At 45.6% G+C, this 13,789-nt stretch overlaps 1 protein-coding gene across 4 annotated transcripts in view; it reads right to left on the bottom strand.

Moving 5' to 3' along the window:
* Positions 1-239: 239 nt before the first annotated feature.
* The window catches only part of CIP2A (cellular inhibitor of PP2A), a 122,918-nt gene continuing 109,368 nt past the window's right edge, over positions 240-13,789 (bottom strand). For all 4 annotated transcript variants that reach the window (XM_073586247.1, XM_073586245.1, XM_073586248.1 and 1 more), the window contains one exon: positions 240-1,661. In XM_073586247.1, coding sequence (XP_073442348.1) covers positions 1,491-1,661 — 171 coding nt within the window. In that variant the 3' untranslated portion in view covers positions 240-1,490. The remainder of the gene's footprint in view (positions 1,662-13,789) is intronic.

Here is a 13,789-nt window from a genome sequence, read left to right as displayed (position 1 = left end):
TAGTGTATAAAAGTGGAAATACCAAACTTTTTTACATTATTTTTCATATTTAAGTTAATTAAAAAATTATAACATTAAAAAAACAAATATTTTACAATTTTTCAATTGGCTACAATTTTTTTTTTATTGCACCTTCCCCTTAAATAAAAAAGATTTGATAAAAAAAATATCTTCAGGATATATCAGTAGTTTGTACAATGGAGAAATAACAAGGAAAAAAAATGTCAGAAGACATGCTGTACATATTTAGCCTTTTAATATTTTCAGACACATACAAAAGACAATAACTACTCAAGCTCATGTTAGACAATTAATTTAAAAAAAGCAAATGCACCAATTTATGTACTTTGCAGGCATTTCTAAAACCACCAATGTGACATCTGTAGTGCCGATTAGGGAGTTCATTGTGAAATTGGAATATGGTTGTACACTCATTACAAAATATTTCATACTTTAGCTAAAATAAATACACTAAAATTGTAATTCATATTCTTTACGGTAAAAGTGCACTGAGGACTGATAAGATGAAAGAGCAAAAATTCATTACTTATTTGAACCTTGCAACTAAAAATTCACTTGTCCCAGTAGAATCCAATCTCTCACTTAGCATTTACCGTTACTAAGGAGTAACGGGAAAACAATAGTCATTTTAATGACATGCTAGAAGCTCCAACATTTATATGAAGACAGTTTTAATCACTGTAAAATAAATAGTTATGCAGCTTTCTAATAAATTGGCTTTTCAATTTCTTACCATTTTTATGATCTCTGCTTCTGCTTAGTGTGTGGAAACATTTATATTCAAAGACTGAAAATACAAATACAGATACAAGGGCTAAAAAACAGTTTCTATGGTAACAATGAGTATTTCCACATCTTCACTCACTGTAAGCAAAGACTTTCAAAATGGTGAAAAAATAAAATAGAGAGTAAAGCCCCCCATACATAATAGATAACTTGGTTTGGAAGATTGATCAACTGGCAGCCATTTCCCCCGATCCTCCCATACACAGGAGAGCTTGCTATATTCTCTATGAGAGCGCCGTTGTCAGATAAATATGGAGGCAGCTTAGTTCTTAGAGAACAAATAGATCTACAATCTGAAAATCGGAAATACTGGATCCTTAGCTTCTCTGACTGTATTCTGTCAGGGGACTCCATCCACATTAAAATGTCGGTCAAAACCTGTTAATATTTGTGGGTATGGCCGATGTTAATCTAATGTGTATGGGGGACATAATGAAGACAGAGACGTCTTTATAATACAATTCAAACACCAGAAGCATTACCAAAGCCAAACCAATATAACTTTTAAAGGATTTGTATAAATTATAGAGTACTTGGTAATCTTGTACTGTATCATAAAACCATTAAAAAGTACAGATTTCATCATTAGGATTTCATTTAAAAAAGTTACAGTTTGGCATGACTATCCTTCCCTGTGATGTTATGGACTTGCTCCTAACAGATTGTAAAATACAGCAATGTCGCTAAAGGCTGAGGTTCACAGTCTCTGTGTTGAGTTTGCCGCTGCTCAGGCTGTGTATCATGGCAATCATGTGGGAATGTTTGCTCAGCTCTTCTTGTTGGGATTTCAGAATTGCTTCTTTTTCCTCCAAACGGGTTTCCAGCTGAGTCTTCTGAACTTCTAGTGAAGATGCCTGTATTGTAATGACGATAAGAAACATACAAGGTTAATAGATTACGGTATATTTTTTATTATAGAGCCATTTATAAGAACATTTAGGGGAAAAAAAAAAGCAAAATATTTGTGAACTGAGCAAATTCTATTCTATTGACAGAAAAAAATAGTAACAAAAAAATGCTCCTGCCGTAATATTTTAAGCTAGTTGCATAATAAATTAAAAGAATTGCCTTCTTTATTAAAAAGAAAAATAATAATACATTAAACTGTAAGGCCATCTGATACTGGCTGTATGATTTCAGTCATGTAGACACACTTTATAAGCCGGTTGGTGAGCAAGCTGCACTGGTGAATAGTCAAAAAGTCTGGTTCCTGGTGACCTCTCCATGTCTGCTGCCAATGACTGACAGGTCTCTCTATATACAAGTGCTTCTGACAAAATTAGAATATCAAAAGTTAATTTATTTCAGACAAACAGAGTGATCTATTTCAAATGTTTATTTCTGTTACTGTTGATGATTATGGCTTACAGCCAATGAAAACTCAAAAGTCATCTCAGTAAAACAGGATTTTTGGTTGCTTGCTTACAGTAAAATCTGTTGCACATAAAAAAGTTAGCTCCTCCTCTGCAGTATACATCCCACCGACAGGCACTAAGTTAATCAGTTAGTGAGAAAGCAGTATAAAAAGCAACAAAATAGAAAGAATAAACAGACAACTCAAACTAACAATAGCACACAGAAGAACGAACAAGAGTTGTAAAACATGGGAGGGGGTGCTGTGTCCCCCAATGAAGCCTCCGAGAAACAGGTTTTACGGTAAGCAACCAAAAATCCTGTTTTCTCTAATCACTTCATTGGCAGACACAGGAACGATGGGACGTCCCACAGCAGTCCCTGGGGAGGGAAACAGCAGAAAAAAAATCCATTCAGATTGGAGAACTCACCACTGCCGCCTGCAAGATCCTTCTGCTCAGGCTGGCGTCCGCCAAAGCGTAGGTATGGAACCTTGTAAAATATGGCAAACGTGTGGATGGAAGACCAGGTTGCCGCTTTGCAAAGTTGTAGGGCGGATGCCCCATGGTGTACCTTCCAGGAGGCGCTCACTGCCTGAGTAGAGTGAGCCTTAATCCCAGGGGGAGGCCCTCTGTTCTTAACCCGGTAAATTGCAGTTCTGATCCAGCGAGCAGGCCTCTACGTGCACCATCCGGAATGACGAATAGGAAATTCGTCTTCCTAAAGGAGGCAGTCCGAGCCAGATAGATCCTCACCGCCCTGACCAGGTCTAGCCTGTTCAATGAACGCCCCAGAGAATGAGCCTGAGCAGGGCAGAAGGAAGGGAGGACATTATCCTCATTTAAGTGAAAAGTGGATACCACTTTGGGAAGGAAAGAAGGCGGAGGCCGCAACACTACCTTATCCTGGGGAAGAACCAAGAAGGGGGGGGGCACAGGAAAGCCGCCAACTCAGACGCGAATGATGGAGGTGATAGCCACAAGAAAAGCCACCTTCCAGGACAGAACGGACAGGTAGGCCTCTCTGAGAGGTTCAAAGGGAGAACCCCTCATGACCTCCAGAACAAGATTGAGGTCCCAGGGGTCCACAGGATTCCGGCACGGGAGAACCACATGCGCCACTCCTTGAAGGAAAGTTCTGACTTGAGAACGGGAGGCTAAGGATTTCTGAAAGAGGATGGAAAGGGCTGACACCTGACCCTTTAGAGAACTAAGGGCAAGCCCAGCATCCAGACCCGCCTGTAGAAAGGCCAAAATGGAAGGAAGCAACAAAGTAATCTGTGGAGTGTCATTGAAATCACACCAGTGGAAATAGGCTTTGCAGGTCCGATAACACAGGTCAACGAAAAAAAATTTTTTTTCTGGTGTCCAAAATATTTTAATGAATTTGGGGTATTTTTGGGGTGCTGATTCTGAATATGTCATCAGTTTTGCCAGATTGGCTCAAGTTTTTGAGATTTTTGGTATCTTATTTATAGCACTTGTTGGTAAATGCGACGCATCATCTCATTAATTTCTTTGGATTAGTACTTGAACTGAGCAGTTCTCAATATAGTTTTGTGTTAATTAGTGTTCTAAAAGTTTGTTCATAGCTTGATTTTTGCACTAACTTTATGTTGTTGTCTGTTTTCCAGTGAAAAGCATGAACTCATCATGAAGAAGTTGTCTTAACGATCCAGACTCATTCTGTTACATTTGTGGTGAATATACACTGCCAAAACATAGAAGAAACATAACACACTTCGTAAAAAAAGTGTATTTTGCCTATTTTGGGGTTATGCTTGGGGACCAAGACAAGTTTTGGGCACCACACATAGTGTGCAAAGCATGTATCGAATTATTACGAAAATGGAGCAAAGGACAAAGAAAAAGCTTCAAATTTGGTGTTCCAATGGTGTGGAGAGAGCCAAAAAATCATCATGATGACTGTTATTTCTGTGCAGTGCAAGTGCAAGGATTCAATAAGCATAAGAAACGAAAATGGGAGTAACATGGAATCTGCAAGAAGGCCTGTCCCTCATTGTGAAGATGTGCCTGTACCTGTGTTTACCATAAATAACAGTCATCATGATGATTTTTTGGCTCTCTCCACACCATTGGAACACCAAATTTGAAGCTTTTTCTTTGTCCTTTGCTCCATTTTCGTAATAATTCGATACATGCTTTGCACACTATGTGTGGTGCCCAAAACTTGTCTTGGTCCCCAAGCATAACCCCAAAATAGGCAAAATACACTTTTTTTACGAAGTGTGTTATGTTTCTTCTATGTTTTGGCAGTGTATATTCACCACAAATGTAACAGAATGAGTCTGGATCGTTAAGACAACTTCTTCATGATGAGTTCATGCTTTTCACTGGAAAACAGACAACAACATAAAGTTAGTACAAAAATCAAGCTATGAACAAACTTTTAGAACACTAATTAACACAAAACTATATTGAGAACTGCTCAGTTCAAGTACTAATCCAAAGAAATTAATGAGATGATGCGTCGCATTTACCAACAAGTGCTATAAATAAGATACCAAAAATCTCAAAAACTTGAGCCAATCTGGCAAAACTGATGACATATTCAGAATCAGCACCCCAAAAATACCCTAAATTCGATGAAATATCTTTGGCACCAAAAATGCTGTTGACCAGTGTAATAGACCCTGTAAGACGACGGCTTTCTAGCCTGGATCATGGTGCGTATCATCCGATCGGAAAAAACGGACACTCTCAAAATCATGGTTTCAACTGCTACGCCGTCAAATTGAGTGACCGAGAACTCTGGTGGCAGATAGGTCCTTGTGACAGAAGTTCTGGCCTGTCTGGGAACTTCCAAGGGGCGTCCGCCAGAAGATTGACTATCTTTGCGAACCAAGACCTTCTGGGCCAATCCGGTGCAATCAGAATGACCAGCATCCCTTTTGTTTGATCTTCTTCAACAGCTTGGGAAGCAGGGGAAGGGGAGGAAACAGGCAAGCACGAACTGCGACCAGGGAATGGCTAGAGCATTGGCACCCACCACGAGAGTCGCGGGACCTGGAGACGAACCGTGGAACCTTCCTGTTCAGCCGAGATACCATGAGGTCCACATCCGGAGTTCCCCATCGAAGGCAAATCTGACGGAAGATTTCTTGATGTAGGGACCACTCTCTTGCCGCGAGACCCTCGCGGCTGAGAAAATCGGCATTGTCCGTCTGAATTCTAACTGGCAGACACCTGAGAAGCCTTTCCCAGTGACAGAGGGACAGAAGAATGGCCCTGATTTCGAGGATGTTGATCAGTAGAGGACTCTTGCGCCGACCAACGCCCCTGAACCGTCAGATGGCAAAAAACTGGCCCCCCAACCAAGAAGGCTGGCGTCCGTCGTCACCACCTGCCAATGGACAGGAAGTACCGGCCATGAAGGATGAGGGAGGATGACAGCCACCAGTTGAGAGACCGCTTGACTCGGGAAGGGAGATGAAGCGGACGATCCAGCGACAGGACAGACTTGTATAGAAGTCCAGCTCAACCACGTCTGACCTCACCGCACCTCAGACTCGGATCCGGCCCTGCCCTGGCCGCACAGCAATAATAAAAGAAGAAGCGATCCAGCTGAGTGCTCTGGTGATTTATTGAATGCTGTTCAAACAACAGAACGTTGTTTACTCGTTTCTGGCTAGACGCCCTTAATCATAACCATTATGATTAAGGGCGTCTAGCCAGAAACGCGTAAACAACGTTCTGTTGTTTGAACAGCATTCAATAAATCACCAGAGCACTCAGCTGGATCGCTTCTTCTTTTATTAGGACAGACTTGTCCCACTGCGAAAGATGGCCCGCTGAAGCGGTCTCAAGTGGAATTGAGCAAAGGGTATTGCTTAAGAGCCTGCCACTGTTCTGGCCAGGACCTTCAGAAGGAAGCTGAGGGACTTGCAGAGAATGAACTCCCTTGCTGGAGGATTGCTCTCTTCTCTTCAGGGAGAAAAACTCTCGCCTGTCGGGTGTCGAACAGCATGCCTAGGAAGACAAGACACTGAGTCGCAGCAAGGCAGGACTTTTTTCTCTTGAATACCCACCCGAACTGGGCCAGGGAGTCAAGGATGATGGACAGACTTTCCTGGGCCTGAGAGAGACGGAGCCTTGATGTGGATGTCGTCTAGGTACGAGATAAGCACTAGGCCCCCGATCCTCAAAATGGCCATCAATGGTGCCATGATCTTTGTGAAGACCCAGGGAGCGGTCGCGAGTCCGAATGGCAGGGCGACAAACTGGAAGTGGTTCCGCTGTACTGCAAAAGCAGGAACCTCTGATGAGCTGGGCAAATCGGAACGTGGAGGTAGGCGTTTTGGATGTCTAAGGAGCACAGGAATTCCATGGAAGCAATTACTGAGCGGAGGAATGTCGCAGGAATGAAATGTCGCAGGCGGACCCTTTTGTTCAGTAACTTTAGATCCAGAATGGGCCGAACCCCGCCACCCTTCTTTGGCACTACAAACAGGTTTGAATAGAAACTTGTGAAGCGTTCTCGTTTTGGGATGGGGACGATAACCCCCGAACTGAGAAGAGAGGCGATGGACGCAAAGAAACCCGGAACCAGAGCAGGATCCTTTGGATGACGGGATTCGAAGAACTGATCTTGGGGATGCGAAGTGAACTCTATCTTGTATCCGGAGGATACTACCTCCCTGACCCATGCATCCTCCACCGAGGCGAGCCAAACATCCCTGAAAAACAGGAGACGACTGACTAGCCTGGGAGATACGCTGGACTCTGGACAGGAGTCATGCTGAGGAAGATCTGCCAGGCGTGGGCCTGGTGGACCTACAGTGGGACGCCAGGAAGGAGTGGGCTTGATGGAAGCCTTTTTTCTGACCTAGAGGGTCTGCGGCCTGCCCTGACTGGAAGAATCATCTGTCGCTGCGAAACGGCCGGAAGGAGCTAAACTGCTGCTTTAGGGAGGGCCTGCGAGGTTTGGACTGTGGAAGGAGGGAACTCGTGCCCCCAGTGGCCTCCTTAATAATCTGGTCCAACATGAAGCCAAACAGGTGGTCTCCCTGGAAGGGGAGGCAGGTTAGCGACTTCTCTGACGAAAGGTGCACCTGCCATGCTTTGAGCCAAATGTTCCTCCGGATGGCCACCATATTACTGGACGTCTGAGCAGCGCACGAAGCGGCATCCAGGGAGGCAGATACCAAATATTTTCCTGCATAAGAAATCTGGTCGGCTAGCTCCCTCGGAGGAGCTCCCGCAACGGTGCAGTTACGAAGCTGTTTGGCCCATCTGGCTATGGCCTTTGAGACCCAGGTAGAGGCAAAGGCTGGGCATAATGTAGAATCTGCCGCTTTAAAGGCCCATTTTGCCAGCGATTCTATAATCCTATCGTTGGAATCCTTGAGGGACGCCACATTAGAAAGAGGGAGGACCATGTTGGTGGACAGTCTGGAGACCGGCGGGTCCACAGCAGGGGAAGTCATCCAGTTAGCGGTGAGCTCAGGGGAGAAGTGATATAGGATGCCAAGGTGCTTCCCTCTTTGAAAGCGTCTGGTTGGCTTCTCCCTTTCCCTCTTGAGTACCTCCATAAATTCACTGTGTGGGGCAAAGACCTTGGAAGGTGGTTTTGACCGTCTAAACAAAACGGCCTGTTCTGCGGGTTCTGTAGAGGTATCCTTGATGCCTAAGGTCTGGTTGACCGCTACAATAAGGCTCTGGACCATATCTGTCATGCTGGAGGCCTGTTCTGAATCTAGGTCTGACTCATCCTCTGAAAGCATGTCCGGAGATGCCTCGCCTGATTCAGGAGAGGAGGATCCGGAAGAGGGATCTTGCCATGAAGGACTGGATGGTGAGATGGAGTGGGAAGAGGACCTAGAACGGTGCTCCTGTCTGGGTCTCTTGCGACCTGAGTTGGAATGGCCGGACGGAGAATCCTGTGACACACTGGCGACTGCAGGAGCCGGAAGGGGCAATCTGTCCAGCACGGACACCAGGGTTTGTGATACCCTGGTGAGGTCCGCCACAGACTGCGACAGAGAGGAAGCCCACCCCAGGATAGGGATCTCTGTCTCGCCTGGGGTAAAAAGACTCCTGAATAGTGGGTACCATTGGGTTGCTGCAGGCCTGACAGAGGGGAGAGGACCGACCTGAAGGGAGTCTGCCTTTGCAAGAAAAGCACGCAAAGTGTCTGACCAGAGAAGAGGAAGGCTGGAGGACGAGCAGGCTCTCCCTTTGTGCTTAGGCATGGTGAGCAGACCCACTAACTGATGCCGGATGGTGAAATGGAGTGGGAAGAGGACCTAGAACGGTGCTCCTGTCTGGGTCTCTGCTAGACGCTAGCAGGGAACCCAGCCGGTGAAAGCGCGCTGCTGAAAAGGATCCCGCACTCAGCAGCCGGAAGAAGGGCGAAACTAAGCGCAGGGTCGAGGGGAGCAAGATGGCGGTGACTCCAGCAGACCGTGGAGGCTGAGAGTAGTGGGCGGAGCCTCACGCTGCACACAGGAAGAGGAGAGGGAGAGAGATGGGCGGGAGAAAAGCATGCACGAAAGGCTGAGGGGAAGGGGGCGGAGTCAGCACTAACTAGGCCCGAGAGAAGCCGGGACCTAAATTACAGGCGGTGACCGCCGGAGCATGAGGGGAGCGGAGGTCCCCATAGCAGCGCAGAAAGTCCCCACAGCGGCGTAAACAAAATGCCAGGAACAGGCTGAAGAAAAGCCCCTAAGCAAGGAAGCCCCGGTGTCCTTTAAACCTTAGATCTCCCCAAGGAACTCGTGTCCCCTGAAGCGGTGCTGTCCCCAAAACGCTGCAAAAAAAGGTATGCCCGGTGGTCTGGGAAATGAGGGCATACCCTGAAAACTTTTTTTTTTCTTGACAGGCTCTGGTGGGCGAGTGGGTAAAGGGACGTAGGCAGGACCGGGTCACCTGAACACGCTTCTGTGCTAGCGGTTGGGGTCCTGCCGAACAGACGTATGAGGCGCAGAAAGTTCCCACAGCGGCGCAAACAAAATGCCAGGAACAGGCTGAAGAAAAGCCCCTAAGGAAGGAAGCCCCGGTGTCCTTTAAACCTTAGATCTCCCCAAGGAACCATGGAGCTCGTGTCCCCTGGAGCGGCGCTGTCCCCAAAACGCTGCAAAAAAAAGGTATGCCCGGTGGTCTGGGAAATGAGGGCATAGCCTCAAAATTTTTTTTTCTTGACAGGCTCTGGTGGGCGAGTGGGTAAAGGGACATAGGCAGGACCGGGTCACCTGAACACGCTTCTGTGCTAGCGGTTGGGTCCTGCCGAACAGACGTATGAGGATACGGGGTGGCAGTACACGCCGTACTCAGTCTCTACGTGGGAGTACAGTAGTGACTATTCACACTGTATCCTTCTGAAAAACTGAAAAGGAACGACGCAGATTAGGTAGATATGGGTCTCCAGAGAGACCCGTGTCCACCTCCTATTGACACTAAGCTAAAACTGAATAACTTAGTGCCAGTCGGTGGCGTGTATACTGCTGAGGAGATAATTTTTTTTATGTGCATAGTGTCAGAGGCATACACCCATGATTCTTGTGTCCCCCAATGAAGCGATAGAGAAATTAGAATACCTTATAACACCAGCTTGAAAAATGATTTTAAAAACCAAAATGTTGGTCTATCGAAATGTATGTTAAGTAAATGCACTCAATACTTGGTCGGGGCTCCTTTTGCATCAATTACTGCATCTATGCGAAGTGGAATAGAGGCGATCAGCCTGTAGCACTGCTGAGGTGTTATGGAAGCCCAGGTTGCTTTGACAGCAGCCTTCAGCTCGCCTGAATTGTTGGGTTTGGTGTCTCTCATGTTCCTATTCACAATACCCCATAGAGTCTATGGGGTTAAGGTCAAGTGAGTTTGCTGGCCAATCAAGCACAGTGATACTGTTGTTTTTAAACCAGGTAATAGTACTTTTAGCAGCGTGGACAGGTGCCAAGTCCTGCAGGAGAATGAAATTACCATCTCCAAGAAGGTTGTTGGCAGAGGGAAGCATAAAGTGCTCTAAAATTTCCTGGTAGATAGCTGTGCTAACTTTGGTCTTGATAAAACACAGTGGACTACACCACCAGATGACATGGCTCCACAAACCATCACTGATTGTGGAAACTTCACACTAGACCTCAAGCAGCTTAAATTTTGTGTGCCTCTCCACTCTTCCTCCAGACTCTGGGACCTTGATTTCCAAATGAAATGCAAAATTTCCTTTCATCTGAAAACACCACCTTGGACCACTGAGCAACAGTCCAATTCTTTTACTCCTTGGTCCTGGTAAGAGGCTTCTGGCGTGGTCTATTGGTTATGAGTGGCTTGACACAAGGAATGCGACACTTATAGCCCATGACCTGGATATGCCCGGTTTGTGGTGGCTCTTGAAGCAATGACTCCAGAAGCAGTCCACTCCTTGTGAATGTCCCCCAAATTCTTTAATGAACTTTTCTTAACAATCCTTTCAAGGCTGCGGTTTTCCCGGTTGCTTGTGCACCTTTTTCCTACCACACTTTTACCTTCCACTCAACTTTCCATTAACATGCTTGGATACATCACTTTGTGAACAGCCAACTTCTTTAGCAATGACCTTTTGTGGCTTATCCTCCTTGTGGAGTGTGTCAATGACTGCTACCTGGACACCTGTCAAGTCAGCAATCTTCCGCATGATTGTGGAGCCTACTGAAACAGACTAAAAGACCTTTTTAAATGCTTAGGAAGCCTTTGCAGGTGTTTTTTTGTTAATTATTCTAATTTACTGAGATAATGACTTTTGGGTTTTCATTGGCTGTAAGCCATAATCATCAACATTAACAGAACTAAACACTTGAAATAGATCACTGTTTGTAATGACTCTGTATACGAGTTTCACTTTTTGTATTGAACTGCGAACAAGCACGTATAGACCAAGACTTGTCAATCCAGGGCAGGGAGAAGCCGCCTGGGACCCACCTGTTTGACTAGTGTACAGCACTGCTTGGTAGTTATTCATAATGCTTTTCTCTGAAACCCTGCAGCATTTCAGAAGAAAATCTAAATGGCTGAGTTAGTATAGCCAGTGCCTGATATACACTGCCCACGGATTGGGGAGCAAATATCAGATCCACTTTAAGTATCATGAGAGTCCAGATGTGCCAATAAAAGAGCCTGCTGCCAATTATTGTATCGTGCAAGCAATAGGCTTCGGGAGCTTTTACATTGCGTTCTGTGTCTCCCTGTTGGCACATATGTCTGAAATCCCCAACCAACCAGGGTCCGGACGCATGCGCACACTTGGCCAATAGACTGCAATGGTGACGGAAGAGTGAACGTGCGCTCTGCCGTGCACTTTTCTAGGAAGTCACTCACCTCCCCTATATACACGAGGAAAAACTTCACTCCCCACAAGAGGCAAACACCCATACACACACAGCAAACGTTTTTAAACACACACGGGACAAACGTTCCTACTGCGCATACACACAGGGCAACTGTTCATTCCTCACACACGAGGCAACCGTTCATTTCTTCATTTCCCCCTCACATGACGCAATGTTCGTTCCCTCTACTCACGAGGAAAATGTTCTCTTCCCCCTCCCACACACATACGGCTAGTGTTCACTCCCCCCTATACACACACGAGGCTAACATTCACTACCCCCCCCACAAAGGTGATCTATATACCCAGGGATGTACAGAGGTCACAATCTATGTAGCCCATTCAGTGAGAAGTAGGGAACCCTCTCCAAAATCTCACTCCATTGTCTCACTTCAATGGGCCCTATGTCCCCTTCCCATTTTTCTGTACTTTGTTCTGTATTTTTTAAGAACACTAAATCCAACAGTGAACGGTTTTGTATGGGTACAACTCCTCCTGAATTAACCCTGCTGGGTATGTGATATATTATACTAAGAGTTCATATGCTTTCAATGGCCAGAGTAGAGAAAGCTGCAGTGAGAAGCCTCTGTTAGAAGCTTCACTCTCCTGATAACAAAAGGACAGGGCAACACACCAATTCTACATTCCCCTGATAATCTGCTTGAGAAAGTGGCGGGACCACAGAATGTATCTGATCCTATGTAATACTACAACTGCTTCTTGTGAGTGCTAATGGACAGTGATAAGGCTTGGAATTTCAGACCTGGCTTGTTACTACCTCCAAAATTGTGGTGAAAATATTTTACCTGTGACAATGGCATAAGATGCTTCATTATGAAGTCATACATTTAAGTGTTTTATGTGCAAGAACAATAAACATGTTGTTAGGCGTCACGTTTCCCCCACTGCACAGGGTATAGGGGTTACGGAGTTAGACTATGCCACTACTGGCGCTGACTCTATGTGCCACAGAGCATCCCACTCCCAACATGAGCGTTAGCGTGATATAGTGCCATCGAGAACAAGGTACCTCTGTACCGCACGAGCAGCAGCGTTCCTTACAGCTGCGCCGTGCCCAAGTCAAGCGCTTTCCTCCGTGCTCTGGGTGGTTAGTGGTGTCCGCCGGAGCGGTGCCGTGCGCACTCGGTGCAATTAACATTAGTCTATTCTCTTGCTGGCACCGCAGCTGTGGCGGTGAGCGCTAGTGGTCTAGAGGGACTAGCCCTGTGTCTCTGGGGCCGAGTTTGTGACTGTAGCTAGTGCTTGCCCAGCCGAGTTCTGTGAGTATAACAGGCTCCGGCAGTTATATCAGCGGCTTTGTGAGGTAACAGACTTCGCTCCTGTGCACACGGGGTCAGCGGATATCCCGCCCGGTGTTCACTTAGTTCTCCGCCATTACCGAGCAGCAGTTTACCACAGGGAGTTTCTGGCAATGAAGTTGGCCTTCTTGGAGTGGATCCGGTTCTCCTTCCAGGTATATACCGACCACAAAAACCTGGTGTACTTGCAGACAGCCCAGCGCCTAAACTCTCGCCAGGCCAGATGGTCCCTGTTCTTCTCCCGATTTCACTTCACACTCCATTTTCTCTGGGGAGAAGTACGTCTGGGCCGATGCTCTCTTTCGCTCCCATACACCAGAAAAAATGGAGTTCCGTACTAAAATTCATAAAAATTATGTCACTTTTTTTTATATCATTTAATGTACATATGTAACAAACAAGTGAAAAAATCCTAAAAAAAATCTTAAAAACTGCATGAATCCAGGGCATATAAAAAAGCATATATTGCACACAAGCCATATATATATATATTACAATTTAGTATAAAATCCCACCTATTCATAGCATATGGAAATATATATGTGTATACATCCTCAGCCCAGTGTTTAATTAGAAGACAGCCATATACTATCATAACTCATGCTTGTTAGTGCTTACCTATAGATAATACTGTTGTGCCCAGGAGCCTTGTGTCACCCCTTGACGCGCGTTTCGTGTGTGCTTTATCACGCACGTCAAGGGGTGGCACAAGGCTCCTGGGCACAACAGTATTATCAATAGGTAAGCACTAACAAGCATGTGTTAGGATAGTATATGGCTGTCTTCGAATTAAACGCTGGGCGGTTTATTTATTGAAGGGTTAATCCTTACCATATGAGATTTAATGCCTGCGGTTTTTTGAGGATGTATACACATATCTTTCCATATGCTATGAGTAGGTGGGATTTTATACTAAATTGTAATACATATATATGGCTTGTGTGTAATATATGCTTTTTTAAATGCCCTGGATTCATGCAATT

The sequence above is a fragment of the Dendrobates tinctorius genome, unplaced genomic scaffold (genome assembly GCF_039654945.1).
Source record: "Dendrobates tinctorius isolate UK_male_01 unplaced genomic scaffold, ASM3965494v1 ptg000091l, whole genome shotgun sequence".
Lineage (NCBI taxonomy): Eukaryota > Metazoa > Chordata > Amphibia > Anura > Dendrobatidae > Dendrobates > Dendrobates tinctorius.
This window is presented reverse-complemented; position numbering and strand designations above follow the sequence as displayed.